Here is a 15,975-nt window from a genome sequence, read left to right as displayed (position 1 = left end):
GAGCTGTAAATGTAGGGCCTAGTTCTCAGTGAAAAGAAACGACAGACCAAGTCTAGAATGCGTATAGAGTTGATAGAAGCACTAGAGAGTCCATATTCTTAATTGGACCCGGTATAAACAGATTAAGATTTTGCTGCATCTGTGTACAAGGTTCTCGTTGACCTTTACGAACGTATTAAAAAACCAGGTCTAAGGAAGGAATGTAAGCAAATTGCATGAGGTTGCGCGTGAGACGGTGATTGGTAGACTACGTCAGCGAACCCGCTGATTAGGACGCCCTGATATCCGAATTTTTCCAAGTAACTTAATTTTCGAGTTTGAATCAGACCGTCCGATCGATATCAGGTTAATGTTTGTGCGAATTCTAATTGAACGGTTTGGATTCAAATTCAATTTGAGTTATTCAGGGATTCGAACTTGTTTTTATTTGTAATTTGTATTCTTCAGTTCCATCTACGTAGGACAATCTTGTTTATGCGTATTATTGTATAAGGTTGAAATAATATTTGTATTATTATTTTAATAATTTTCAAATATATTTTAATTTATTTAATTGTATGAATAATTTGTTTTTGCAAACTTTTATTTGCACATATATAGGTTAGCATCGACATCGTTATATATGGTTGTCATCGATGTTTTTGTTTGTTTGTTTTTGGAATAATAGTGGTAAGACCTCCAATGTTATATTGAAACAATAAACGCACATGTCAAGGTATCCAAAATGAAAACCTAAAACGTTATCATAGATGTTAATATAACAATAATGATAATTTTGATGATGACGGTGACTAGTATAATGATAATGACTAGAATAAAAATAAAGAAAACAAAATAATAACTATAAAATAGTAATGCAAAATAACATAATAATAGTATTAAACAGTAATAACATTCATTGTAGTAATTATTGATAATGATATCGATGTTGACGCTTTATGATGATAACTTTATCAGCATGATGGCACGGGGAATATACTTTAAAAAAAGAAGAAGGAGAATATCAATATGACGATCAAAAGTAGGTAACAAAAAGAGAGAATATTACATTTCATGGATATATCCATCACCTTTTAATAAATATCGGTCTTGGATGAAAATGAAGGTTAGGGGTGTTCATTGGGTTCGGTTTAGTCGGTTTTGAATTGAACTGAATTAGTTTGGATTAAACGGTTCGATTTTTTTTATTTAATGGTTCAGTTTGGTTTGCTTTCTAAAACTGAATTATAACTTCGATTCTGTTCAATTTAAAAAAATTCAAAACCAAAATAACCGAATCGATCGAACTTTTATATATTATGAATTTGATCCGAATTGCCCCAGTTTATTTCTTAACAACCCAATTTATTTCTTATTATACTTCAGTCTATATAAATCAATTGATTTAAATAAAACATAATATATTTCGATTTGAATTGAACAAACCAAAATAAAACTTTGATTCATTTCGATGCAATTCCGTTCTATTTTTGAAACCGAATTATAACTTTAGTTTGCCTAATTTGATTCGGTTTCAACCGAACCGAACCGATAAACACCCTAAAAAGGTGTTCGATAAATTAGGGCGGTGTGATGTCAGGTAAGAATTGTAACAATTGTTTGATTTATCAAAATTTGTATGGATGAACAGCACACAAATCTTAATGCAAATGAGAAAGCTTAAAAAATTACTCGTAATCTTGCTGACCTATTTATTAATTAATGAGCTCCTCACATTTATTGTCATGAATGTATCAGCATGATCCTATTCCTACCGTAGCCTATTTAATTGTCAAATAAATTTTAGAAAGCCCAAATTTATTTCACCGCATGCATATTCATTGTTAATCTTTCAAATTTCAATATGTTCTTTTTCTCTCCTCATAAGAAAAAATAGAGTGAGTCTATGGTACTATGCATATTACAATTTGGTCCGTAATACGATTCAATATTTGACTTTTCAAAATTATAACGGTCGATCTGAATCGTTCATCTTGTTCTCCATATTAATATGTGTTTGGATACCAAATTTTATATTTTTTGAAATTTTTTTACTATTATTTTAGATTTATTGAAAATCACTATTTTTGGATGGTCCAGAATTTTCAGATCAAGTGATTTTCAATAAATCTAAAATAATAGCAAAAAAAAATTTCAAAAAATGTAAAATTTGATCTCTAAACACATATTAATATAGAGAACAAGATGAACGGTTTGGATCGACCGTTAGGATTTTGAAAAGTCGAATATTAAGCTGTATTACGGACCAACATGTGATATGCATAATACCATATACTCACTCGAAAAAATATCTCTATCATGTCCAAGATTTTTTAAAAGAAATTTAAATTATACTCTCGTATTGTTTTACCAAGGGTTCTCATGCATGCATCAAATTATGTTATTTTCTATCACCTCACACTCACATGCATGGAAAAGTATTCTATGCGGAGTTTTTTCGTGCGGTGCTGTGCGGCACTTTTAATCTGGTCTGTTCGTTTCGAATCGGACGGATCAGATCAGATCTTGCCCGAATTTTAAAAAAACTCAAAATTTGGTGAACCCTTAATCCAGTCCGTCCGATCCGAAACGAACGGACTAGATTAAAAGCGCCGCACAGCACCGCACGGAAAAACTCCGCAGAGGATAGCGTTTCCACATGCATATCCATTGTTCCACAAGTTGGTTATTTTACAAATCTTATAAATTAGTCCTGAAGAAAAAAAGTTTTAGAGAAACTTTTCTTATTATTTGTGCAGAGGTGGGGTCCGCTTGTCATGCTCTAAATGACGGGACCCTGTCATAGGTCACTATGGTTGTGGAGGTGAACTACTCATTAACCAACTTTTAAGCTATACGCTAAAAAACAAATTACAAGCACACTTTTTAATCAAATTAAAAATTGGTTTTAATCAAACCTATGACCTCAACAACAAATTAAAATATCTTTGATAATTTTGCAATTGTCATTAAATAATAACGCGCCAACGCAAGCGAGCACGCTTCCTGAATTTGATCTAGAGAATAAAGCTTAGGTGTTATGGATAGCGGCTCTTTTGTGTTACGGTCTTAAATATCTATCGTATAAACTTTAAACTTTGATCTAAGTAACTCAGTAAATTGATTATATAATAAATTTGTAAAATATTAAATTTTATTATTTTTTATAATTTATAATTTATGAGAGATGACAAAAAAATGATTTAAAAATATAAAAAAATTATTTTTAAGTCATCTTTCATAAATTATAAAAATAGTAAAAATTGGTATTCTACAAGTTCATTATATAACTAATTTATTGAGTTATTTAGATCGATATTCAAAATTTATATGATAGATTTTTGAGACTGCAACACGAAATGTCTTATATGCTATTCATAGCACCTAAACCTTACACTTTGATCTATGTTGCATATAAAATGTTTGCACTTTATCACGTAAGTCCTTGTAACGTAAGTGCTTGTAAAGCGATAAGCTTGAGAAAATAACTGTAAATGCCTCAATCAAATATTATCATTATAACTCAGAACTTGGAAAAAAAAAAAATTCTCACTGAAGTTTAATAGAACAAAAGATGTACTTACCTTAGACTTGGGATCTGCTTGAATCCCAAATTTAAACTCACGGAAGTAAGGAAATGACGCGTGCACCGGAGAAGATGAAAAGAAAGGGCTTGAATTTTCCATTGTCGGAAATGCGGCATTACGCCTAATAGAATCATCTAACGCGTTCAATTTGGCATTGCCTCGCCATTGAAGGATGAATGCGAATCCCGCTAGAAAGAGAGGGAGCAAAGTGAGTAAAGCAAGGACGCGATGCTTCGGAGATGAATTGGGAATCAATGGCGCCATTGATTGGGTCTAGAAAAGAGAAGATCAAACAAAGCTTTTTGCTGAGAAATCACAAATTTATATAGCAAGGGGTAAAGATATTGACAGAGTAGTTAGTCCTTCATACAGCGCATTCACAATAAATGAAAGACGTATTTTATATGATTGGTGCGTTGTATAAAGAGAAAACTACACTGTCAATATACTTAGCCTGCTCGACCTCCATTTATGATACTGGAGCGTCTTTAAATGATAAAGGGGACCAATAATAAAGGTCTCAGAGCCCAAGATGAATTAAACTGGAGGCCGGGTCCAGTTGTACGAAATGGAGGCCCAAAATTAAATTTGTTGCAGGAGTCTAGGGCTCCATACAAATCGCAAATTGCAATAAATTGGAGTCAGATTGATTTAATTAGGATAATAAAAGCCCACCTAAAATAACTTTTACTATGGAGATTATGTTGAAAAAATAGTAAAAACAATTGTACGAAAAGTTCTAAAAATATATATATATTTAATTTACATGTACATTTTCATATGAAGATCATGTTGAACAGTTCAGATTGACCTTTTGAACTTTAAAAACAGAGATATTAATTCATTTTGAATTACTAGGCTAGAGTTGGTGTGTACTGGTATCTAAAAATACATTTTGATTTTCATTTGCATCTGTTGGATGCTGAAATTGCAATTTCTAAAACAAATTTTCATCAAGTATGACTTTTTTCTTTATATTATAATGTTTCAATTGCGTCCCGTGATCATTCTGCTGCTTTAGTTTATTGCTAAAAAAATTTACTTTTGTCACAGTAACTTAGTTTATTGCTAAAATTAATTATTAGTCCCTTTTATTCCTGAAGTTTGTTTAGGTAAATGGGTGATTCTAGAAGAGGCATGAAATCTGGCAAAGTCACTAAACCTGATATAGGCCAACCATCAGCTGGTACCAAGTTTACAGGAGCAGCGCCAGGTTTGGTTCTTGCAAAACTATTGATGTTAAAAAGAGAAAGCGAGAGGATTCAAAACCCAAAACCATGTCTAAAGAGGAATAGGAAGCCATTAAAGCAAGTGTTGGTGTGCCATGTTCAATTTTTTTTACTTGTTGTTGAGTAATAAGAGCAAACTTATTTTCTTAGGAACAAATATTTTATGGGTAAAGACAGCGCAGTTTTTAAAATGCTGTCAATATCCTGACCCCGTTCATTGTTTGAGTACCTTGTTTAACTTGTCATTTGAGACTTGACAAGATAGATGGTCTAAGTAATTTTCAATAAATAATTCGGTAGTTACCTGTTGTTCCCCATAAATGGGTCTTAACTGTCACTTCCATTCTATTCCAAAAGCCTAATTGGTTAAGTCCGTATCATCTGATTTCATATGCGGTTGTTGATTTTTATGATTTCTGAGGAGAATATTCTTATTAAACTTTTTCTACATATTTATTACAAGTCCTAAATCTATTTATACAACTTTTCTCCAAGTTACCGTTGGAGTCTTTTTTACCGTAAATGGATACGGTGTACAGTTGCCGTTTATTATTTTGCACTAAAGGTTTATTTCCTATTTTGACCCTTTGATCTATGATGTGCGGCTGAGATCATTCCTCTTGATTTTCTTCTTTATTTTCAACACTCCCCCTCAAGCTAGAAGTGTATATATCATACAATCCTAGCTTGCTAGTGATATCTTCAAAATGTGTTGGATCCAACCCTTTGGTAAAAACATCCGCTAATTGATCTTTGCTTCTCACAAACGGTGTTTCGATTTCTTTGGCTTGGACCTTTTCTCTAATGAAATGACAATCCACTTCTATGTGCTTCGTTCTTTCATGAAATACCGGATTTGATGCAATATGTCGAGCGGAATTATTGTCGCAATACATCTTCATAGGTTGATCAAATTCAATACTCATGTCTCTAAGTAGTTGTTTGATCCATATTAATTCGCTTGCGGTGGATGCCATGGCTCGATACTCTGCCTCCGCGCTAGATCGAGCCACAACATTTTGTTTCTTGCTTTTCCATGTGACTAGATTCCCGCCTACAAATGTGCAAAAGCCGGTGGTGGATTTTCTATCAAAGCTACCGGCCCAATCTGCATCGGAATAGCCACATATTTCGTTAGAATTATTATTTTCCATTTTTATTCCTTTTCCGGGATTTCTTTTTAAATATCTTAATATTCTATGTACGGCCTCCAAATGAGGCGTTCTTGGTGAATGCATAAATTTGCTAATTTGACTTACGGAAAATGAAATATCCGGACGTGTTACCGTGAGATAAATTAATTTTCCTACAAGTCTTTGAAATTGGTTTATGTCTTCTAATGGTTCACCATCCTCGGTATTTAATTTGTATTTGGTATCAATTGGTGTAGAGACCGGTTTGCAACCTAGTTTACCGGTTTCCTTTAGCAAGTCTAAAGTATATTTTCGTTGTGAAATGAAGAGACCTTTATCCGAAAAAGCCACTTCTATTCCTAAAAAATATTTTAAATATCCTAGATCTTTAATGTCAAATTTGTCTTTTAATTGGGATTGGATTTTTTTAATTTCCTCAAAATTATTTCCGGTGATTATCAAGTCATCTACATATACCAATACAAGGGTTATATTTTTTTCTTCGGTTTTGGTAAACAAGGAGTGGTCGGCACTACTAATCTTAAAATTGCACGAAATTAAATATGAGCTAAGTTTGCCATACCATGCCCGAGGAGATTGCTTCAATCCATAGATTGACTTATTTAACCTACAAACTATATTAGAATAATTTTTCATGTTATGGCCGGGTGGTAGTGTCATGTACACCTCCTCTTCAAGTGTTCCTTGAAGAAAAGCATTTTTTACATCCATTTGGTATAGGTTCCAACCATTATTTACCGCAATAGAAAATAAAATTCTAACTGTATTCATTTTTGCCACCGGTGCAAATATTTCGTTATAATCTATACCATAGGTTTGAGTATATCCTTTGGCCACTAATCTCGCTTTATACCGTTCTATGGAACCATCACTATTGAACTTGGTCTTATATACCCATTTACATCCAACGGGTTTTTTATTTTTGGGTAATGAAACAATTTTCCAAGTTTCATTTTTTTCAAGGGCTTTTAATTCTTCTTCCATGGCCTTGCACCATACCGGGTTGGTTATTGCCTCTTGGTAACTATTCGGCTCAAATTCTTTTTCAATAGAAGCAAGAAATGCATTATATTCGGATGAAATATTTTTGTATGATACAAATTCTTGTATTGGATATTGTACCGTATAGGTTACAAAATCTCTAAGTCTAGTAGATGGTTTGGTTACTCTTGAGGACCTTCTAACTATTGTATTTTCTTCTTCCTCCCTATTATTGTTATCATTTTCTTCTCCCTCACTATTTTCATTATTTATTTTTTCTTCATGATTATTTGATTCACTTTCATATTCCTCATTAGGTATGAAATCTAAATCATCTAAGAGAGGTGCTATTGGTCTAACTTGGTTATTCTCAAGTGATTTATTATTAATCTCACTTTTTTTAAAATATGGTTCATCTTCACAAAATATCACATCTCTAGATATTAATACCTTTTTATTTATTGGGTCATAGCATTTGTAGCCTTTTTTATATGGTGAATACCCTAAAAATATAGTTTTTTTTGACATAAAATCAAACTTGTCTTTTCTTTTAATGTGAACAAAGCATACACACCCGAAAACTCTCAAGTGATCTAGATTCTTTTTTTGTTTATAAAGAATTTCGGTTGGACTTTTATTTTTTAAAATAACACTAGGTAACCTATTAATTATATGTGTAGCACAAAGGATGGCATCCGACCAATATATTTTTGGAACATTATTTTGAAACAACAATGCACGTGTTATTTCTAATAAATGTCTATTTTTTCTTTCCGACACTCCATTTTGTTCGGGAGTGTTGACACAAGTTGTTTGGTGTATAATTCCTTTTTCTTTAAAAAAATTAGTAAAATTTTTATTTACAAATTCCGTTCCATTATCCGACCTAAAAATTTTAAGTTTAGCGTTGAATTGAGTTTCTACAAGACATAGAAATTCTTTAAAACACATAAATACCTCATCTTTTGATTTAAGTAAATACAACCAAATAGCCTTTGAAAAATCATCAATAAATATCACAAAATACCTAAATCCATTATACGAATTAATTGGGGCCGGACCCCATACATCGGAGTGGACTAAATCAAACGAGGCTTCACTTCTACTAGTGGATAGTGAAAAGGGAAGTCTCGTTTGTTTTGCCAACTTACATATATCACAATTAATACAACTTGAGTTTGGAAAATTTAAAACACTATTTAGAATCTTGTTGGAGGGATGCCCGAGTCTCTTGTGCCATCTATCATAATTAATTGAGCTTGCCAAGGCACAAAAATTTAATTTTTCTAAATCCAAAAGATAATGTCCATTTTTAAGAACCCCTTCACCAATCTTGTCCCCGGTTACCCGGTCCTGAAATATTACATTTTCATATGAGAATATTACATTACAATTAAAATCTTGTGTTAATTTTTTAACCGAAAGTAAATTTATAGGAAAGGTTTTTAAATATAATACGTTACTAATTTTTTTATTGCTCAAAATAATTTCACCTAAGCAATTGATTTTTTCTTTCATACCGTTTGCTACGGTTACATATTGGTCATTCTTTGGTATTGTCAAATTTTCAAGAAAATTTTCATTTCCAAACATGTGATCGGTTGCACCGCTATCAACAATTATTTGGTTAAATAAATTAAAATTATTTGAGTGAGATACAATACCACATGAGCTATCAGATTTTTGAGCGAGCAACGCGGATAATTGCTGAAGGATCTGTTGCATTTGATCCCCTGACCTGCTTGACCCGCCAGCTCCTTGGTTGATTGAACCCGGTTCACTTGACTCAGTTGGTTGAGTTAAAAGAGTCTCTTTGGTTGAGACAGAGAAGCCTCCACGCATGAGCCCTTCTTTTCCTTTCTTTTTCTCTTCGTTCCAGTTTCCTCCTCCGCCTCTCTTTGAATCGGTCTCAATCCACCACTTCGGCCGGAGGTTTGGATGAAGAAAGTAACACCTCTCGGCCTTGTGACCCTCCTCACTTCTCCTCTCTCGACTGTGGCCAATTTTGGTGATTTTGAGAGCTAGGGTTTCGGTGATTTTGGGGAAACTTTACGGCATGGCCATGGGATTCGTGTCCCTCGTCGTGGCTGACTTGTGGACCTCCCATAGCCTCCCGAAGTGAATCTTCGCGTTGTATCTGGTTGACTACCTCGGAGAAGGTAGGGAGCTCGGGTGCTCGAATAATCTGTGACCGAATGACCTCGTAGCTTGAATCAAGGCCGGTAAGGTATGAGAAGATTTGATCCTCTTCTTTTCGTTTTTTGAGTTCTTTTGCGTTTGTTGTGAATGGTCGATAAACATTGAGTTCATCGTATTTCTTTTTGAGAGAGGCTAGGTATTCCATATGGGTTCTGATTCCCTTCTTTTCTTGTTGGATTTCCAGATGGAGGCGGTAAACATGGGAGTGATTTTTTTGTTGCCCGTAAAAGGCTCGAATTTCTTCCCACAGTTCTTGAGATGTGTCACAATCTTGGAGAAACAAGTCAATGACTTGTTGTTCCATGGACCCATATAACAGAGACATAACTGTATGATCTTCTTTTTGCCATTTTCGAATTATTAGTTTTTCAACCTCAGTTGGTTTATTTGGGTCTAACGGTTTTGGTTTTGCCTTATCTCCTGTGATGAAATCAATTTTGTCCCTACCACTAAGGGTAATAGAGACTGATTTGGCCCATGATATATAATTCGTACCATTTAGCAATTGCGAAGTGAGTTTCGATGGGTTGGTAGCCTCGTAGGATTGCTGCTCCCATTGATCCATTTTGCACTGCTTGTGAAGAATTTTCTGTTAATGAGTATGACTGAGGGATTATTGGATGATTATCAGAATATTGGGGATTATCGGATATTATCAGAATCAAGCCTGAGGCTCTGATACCATGTTGATTTTTATGATTTCTGAGGAGAATATTCTTATTAAACTTTTTCTACATATTTATTACAAGTCCTAAATCTATTTATACAACTTTTCTCCAAGTTACCGTTGGAGTCTTTTTTACCGTAAATGGATACGGTGTACAGTTACCGTTTATTATTTTGCACTAAAGGTTTATTTCCTATTTTGACCCTTTGATCTATGATGTGCGGCTGAGATCATTTCTCTTGATTTTCTTCTTTATTTTCAACAGCGGTAGATATTTATATGTAATTTTCTTACTTCAAGCCATAAATTTTTTTGTATCGGTGACAATAGAAAAAATGCGTATGCACCAATACACAATCCCTACTTGGAATATCGGTTGAAGTCGAGATTTTAACGAGCAAATGAGCAAGTGACTATTCTCAGGTGCGGACCCACATGGTTGAGGGGGCAGCTCTCCCTCCTAGATTTTGAATTTTAGTGTAGATTGGAACATTTTAATTGATTTATACTCTCTGAAAAAAAAATCTCTCTCTAGATGTTTAATTTGTAATTCAGGTTAAATTTAGAGTTAATTTTTTTTGAATGATTGATAATTAGAATTATAGGTTAAATAATTATAAATTACAAGACAGAGTATTGAAAAGTATAAGTTAAAACATTATTTTTTTTATCGAATACCTAATTAGTTAATGGGTTTAAATCCAATTAGCTATTTAAACCCGTTTTAATATTTTCTTTCTCCCCCTTGACGAAAATTTTGTGTCCGCCCTATCTTTTTAGATTTTCGAGCTATCCTTTTCGCAATCTCCTCTTAAGCTTGTGTCAGATGGGTCTCGAGGGGTATGGCATATAGCATGGAAGCTTTAGATTTTCGAGCTATCCTTTTTGCAATCTCCTCTTGAGCTTGTGTCATATGGGTCTCAAGGGGTAGGACACATAGCATGGAAGCTTTCGTAGCTATATTATCTTTTCCTGTGTTACTTGCGCTCTCGGTTGATTCTTGTACAAAATCTGCAACAAGAAATTAAATGGCATATTTAAGTTCATATTTTGTTCCTTTTAGAATAGGGGGGAAAAAGAATTATGGGATTTAAATTGCAGAATTTTGCAGCATTTTCAGCTAATATACTATTTCAATCAACAAGTGAATAATTTAATTTGAAAATTAGGTATGTATTTTCTAAAAGAGGTTGGCCTAGCAGGTTTGATCCGTAAGATCGGTGGAGAAAATACGTTTCTCCCTCAACCAATTTCTTGTCTCGGTATAGTTGTTTTTAATAAAATCCAATTCCTTTGTGCTTATTCTGTTAGATTCATTAAAATTAATTCTATTTAAAAAAAAATCCCCAAAATGTATGAATTAAACGATCCATTAAAATCTAGCAAGAATTTTTTTTGTCATTAATTTGTCTCATCTCATAGTCTCACATACTTTTGCATACTTTCACATTTTAATCCCTTGTTTCATGTTAGTTTAGGTTGCTCCTTAAAATTAAAATTAAGAAGGATTAAATTGCTTATGATTTAAGTTATTCATGCATCAATCAACTCTTCCCACCGACTCTTTTTCTTTAAATTATATTATATGACCATGCATCAACTCTTCCCACCAACTCTCTCTATTCCCCTCCAATTTCATGAAACATATATACCTACAGGAAGGCATTTAATTTGTTAGTGCCATGGCCTTCAAGTTGTTTCCCTCTCTGTTGCTTTTGTTGTTATTGTTAAATTCTGTTATTCCTTGCGTTCTAGGATTTGGTGTTTTTCAAGTGAAGCACAAATTCGCCACTCGAGTACAGAGGCGGAATATACATGTGCTGCGGGCCCATGATGTCAGGCGACATGGCTGGTTGCTCTCTGCTGTCCATTTACCAATCAGTGGTAACAGCTTACCCAGACGAACCGGGTTCGATTTCCTTCACCTCTATATTTAATAATAAAAAATTTCAATTCATGATTTAATTCAATCATTTTCGTGATAAATTTGAATTCCTTATTTTTGGCGTTATTTCGCATCAATTTGGAGCTTGGTGCAGCACATGACTAAATTTCGTGATTGAAATTTTGTCACCATTAATATTTTTTTAAAGTTAGTGGCTAATTGCCGACTAGAACTTACATTAATAACCAAAAAACATTTTATTTCAAATATAGCAGACTGTCAAGATCAGGAGTTAAAATGGGGAAGAAAGAGGCTAATTTGGACTTGGTCAACGTAGCCGTTGGGGAGGAAGGTTTGAAAGTACGGGTGTCAATGGGTATGATACGGGGAGGGTGGAACCATTTTCATACCCATACCCACTAAGAATTGACATTACCCATACCCTACCCGTACCCGTTAAGAATTTGTCTTACCCTACCCTACCCATACCTGTTATGATTAACGGGTAACGAAACGGTAGTGGGCGAATAACGAAAATACCAATATAATGGTTCGGACAGCATATGGTCAATTTTGTCATTTGTTACATTCTTTCTTCTAACATTTCATTTCATCTCATTCAATTATTAAATATATATATTCATAGTATAACTTTGAAAAAGCTGACATGTAATGCAAAATTTAGACGCTAACACATGAGCTGACATTAATGGATTACTTATTTAAACCAAACAATACATTATTGCCAGAAAATAAGGTGAGAATATATTTTCTTTGAAACATGGAATATTTACATTTGTAGAATTGAGAAAAAAGGCAATAACGATGAATAAGGAAGAAAACAAGGAAATGAATTCGTTGATATATATGTCTCTAGCGTTGATACAAGCATACAACAATATGAAAAGAAGAAAAATAAATAAATTGGATATAATATTGATATATTTATATATAATATATTTCATATAATTACCCATTACCCAACGGGTACGAAATAACCTTTACCCGTACCCATACCTGTTTATCTAAAGAAAAAAAATATTTACCCATACCCATACCCAATAAACTAACGAAAAAAAAACCTTACCCATACCCGTCTTATCGAATACGATACGGGTAGGGTAAACGGGTAAACGGGTGTCATTGACACCCCTATTTGAAAGAGACGGCGGGCAAAGGGACAGTCAACCTGCTAAGTAAACCTGAGGCTCTGCGCGTGGGACCAAGCAGGGAGACCGGGACCGAAATATTAAAGGAGCGCCCTGACTTACAGGTGGGGACAACTCGATCAGTGCAGCTCCAGCAACCGGAGACGATAATAGTGGCAGCGGTTGAGAGTTTGTTACAGATGTCAGCAGCTAGTTGCTGACATGGCAGTGCGCGGTTAATTAGCGCCATTCAGTGTATCTTTTCCAAATTTACTCTCTCTTACAGCATCGCCAATGTAAGGCAACTATTGTACCGAATCCGATTATGCAATTGAATATGAATTTTACCTTTTTAGCACTCTTTTAAGCCTCAATTTGAAGCACATTATGCCAGATTAGCCTATAACAAGGTCAAGATTAATCTCAAGAAGTATAACAAGGCCTTATATAAGCACCAAGTGTCCTTAATTTTAATTTAATTTGCCTCCAGTAATTGCCTTATTCTAACCATTTATCAAGTAGATCCTTTTCTTCCAAGTATTCAACCTTGCATTCTAACTACCAACAAAGCCTAATACTTTCAATTATAAGAATTTTCTAAATTTAATGGATACAGATATGAAAATGTTTTTATCCGACCCGCATTGTACCCGTTGACAACCCTAGCTAGTAGCCTAGTACGCTCTCGACCTCCATTTATAGGGCTACAAACGAATCGAACCGAATCGAACTTACTCCAGTTTGAGTTTGATTTGAATTAATTTCGATCTAAGTTTAGTTTGAATTAATTTCGAATCGAATTTTTGAGGAACTCAATTTCGAATCTTTTACGAACTTTTTTACGACAAGGAAGAGTGATCGTAGTCGCCGAAAGCGACAGATGAAAGTCGTCTAGGGTTTTAGAACTAAGAGCGATGATTACGACTTACAAGTTATAATTTATGGCTGGGCGGCCTTATGTTTTAACTTTTAAGTCATCAGCGAACATAAATCATCAGCGGAAATCAACGGTTCACGTTACTTTGAGATTCAAACTATAATAGTTTGCGAACTTATTTCGAACGAACCAGGTTCAGTTTGAATTTGGTTTGAATTAATTTTGAAGTATTTCGAATCAAAATTTTCACGAATTTTTTCGAATCAAACTCGAATCGAATCACGAACTACGAATTTTTTGTGCAGCCCTATCCATTTATGATACTGGAGCATCCTCTTTTAATAAATAGATAAAGGGGACCAATAATAAAAGTCTCAGAGCCCAAAAATGAATTAAACTGGAGGCCGGGTCCAGTTATTCCAAATGGAGGCCCAAAATTAAATTTGAGGCAGTAGTCAAGGGTTCCATACTAAAAGCCCACCTAAAACAACTTTTACAAATCCACCCAAAATTTTGTTAATTTGTTTGCATGTATCACTTGACTAATAAGTAATTTTCAGGGTCTAGTTTCAAAAAGAGTCGGTGAACGCTTTGAGCAGTCTAAAATTCTCGTCGTTGCGTTTAGATAAGAAAACGGATAGAGCTCTGGACAGCTCACTGAAGAAAATCCATGGCGTCTCTCTCCTTCGCTCCCTGCGGCCTCACGCCTCTCTCTCTCTCCAGCAATGCCAATCGATACTTCTCGTTCGCCTCTTTCTCCTGCCGCACCCGATCCCTCAGTGCTTCTCTCTTCTCTCTCCAGACAGGTACGCAGTGCACAGGATTAGTAAATTGTGGTAAATGAGAAATTGGTGACAGAAAGAAATTAATTATTGGGTGCAGGTGCATTTCCTTCTACATTGAGGTTATCTAACAAGTCAAATCAGAGAAGGGGTGGTGCTTTGGTGGTTTGCGAAGCAGGTACGGGTACAGAAAAGAAACCCGATCAAGCAGCAAAGCGCTTGCGCCAGAATGCAAAGAGGCGGCTCCGGAACAGGTCTCGCAAGTCTGAGATCCGTACCCGCACCCGCAAGGTCTTTATTTTATTTTAGGAACACATTATGTTTTTTTAATTATTTGGTTATGACATAGGATTTGGGTAGTAATTTAGTCAAATTCAAATACTATATTGACTGATAACTATGATATGAGTGTTAATTTTTCTCTACCTAATGGTTTCATTACATAATTGGAATAAATTTCAGGTTAGTTTTGCTAAATTTGCAAGAACTGAAGAGGATGATTTAGGTTAGCTTTGCCTAAATTGAGTCTAATATAAGTAGTTTAATCAGTGTTTTAAATAATGGTATGCACTCATCGGACGGATAGGGTACCGCCAAGCAATTAATCGGAAATAATCGGCCATAATTGGGAATAATCGGCCGATTAGTCGGAAAATATGTGTCCGTTTGGTCGCCACCAACAATTAATCGGCCGATTAATCGACCTAAAGGGCTGTTTTTTACAACACTGGTTTTAATTGAGATAAAATTGCACGAGTGCTTGCTTATAAAATTGCTCAACTGGAAACATTTATATTGTCTGCTTTAGCTATTCATCATAATTGCTATAATGGAGGTGAATAGGTAATATTTTTTCACACTTTTAAGGGGTATATAAATGATACTGAAGAATTCCAGGGGAGTCTGTGATTTTTGAAGTTGTTATAGGCAACCATAACATTCTTTGCTATGTTTAATGTAGGTGGTATGGGAATTAGGTGCTCTGAGAAAGAAAAAGGATGCAACACCAGATGATGTGCTCCCAGTTGAAAAAATGATATCAGTTGTATACTCAAAAATAGACAAGGCGGTTCGGAAAGGTGTTCTTCACAAAAACACCGCATCGCACCGCAAGTCCAGGCTGGCAAGGCGCAAGCGGGACCTACTAATTTACCGTGGCTGGTACAATCCTGCTGCTGCCACTGAAAACCCTACCCCTACTTCGGTCTCAGCATGATTTTAATTTTACTGTGAACATTTTTTGTTTCCTTGGGAAGGACTTAATTGCAAAATGCTTGTGGGTTCTGTACGTTTTATCTTTTTGCACAAATTTTTAGGCTAAATTACATAACAATGTTCAGCTTTTCACAATAGTTTTGCCACATACCAAAAAAAAAAGCAACTGAAGTTCAGCAGTTATTAATTGACAGTAGTAAGCTTAATTTCTCCGCTACGGTAATCTCGGAGAAGCATTTAGATACTGCCATTTTCTATTTCTACTGTGCTTT

The 15,975-nt window shown here is 34.6% G+C and overlaps 1 protein-coding gene and 1 long non-coding RNA gene across 2 annotated transcripts; both read left to right on the top strand.

Moving 5' to 3' along the window:
- Window positions 1-11,457: 11,457 nt before the first annotated feature.
- LOC144548249 (uncharacterized) lies at window positions 11,458-13,175 on the top strand. Its single transcript, XR_013509313.1, has 3 exons — window positions 11,458-11,705; window positions 11,957-12,057; window positions 12,860-13,175. It is a non-coding gene; the product is annotated as an uncharacterized LOC144548249 (long non-coding RNA).
- A 1,114-nt stretch (window positions 13,176-14,289) lies between these two features.
- PRPS20 (chloroplast 30S ribosomal protein S20) lies at window positions 14,290-15,838 on the top strand. Its single transcript, XM_078297438.1, has 3 exons — window positions 14,290-14,512; window positions 14,589-14,779; window positions 15,450-15,838. The coding sequence occupies exons 1-3, from the start codon at window positions 14,377-14,379 to the stop codon at window positions 15,702-15,704; spliced, it is 582 nt and encodes a 193-aa protein (XP_078153564.1). The 5' UTR covers window positions 14,290-14,376; the 3' UTR covers window positions 15,705-15,838.
- Window positions 15,839-15,975: the final 137 nt, after the last annotated feature.

This window comes from Carex rostrata, chromosome 33 (assembly GCF_964058835.1).
Source record: "Carex rostrata chromosome 33, lpCarRost1.2, whole genome shotgun sequence".
In the NCBI taxonomy this organism is placed as follows: Eukaryota; Viridiplantae; Streptophyta; class Magnoliopsida; order Poales; family Cyperaceae; genus Carex; species Carex rostrata.
The sequence above is the reverse complement of the archived record's forward strand: the minus strand, read 5'-3'. Positions and strand labels throughout refer to the sequence as shown.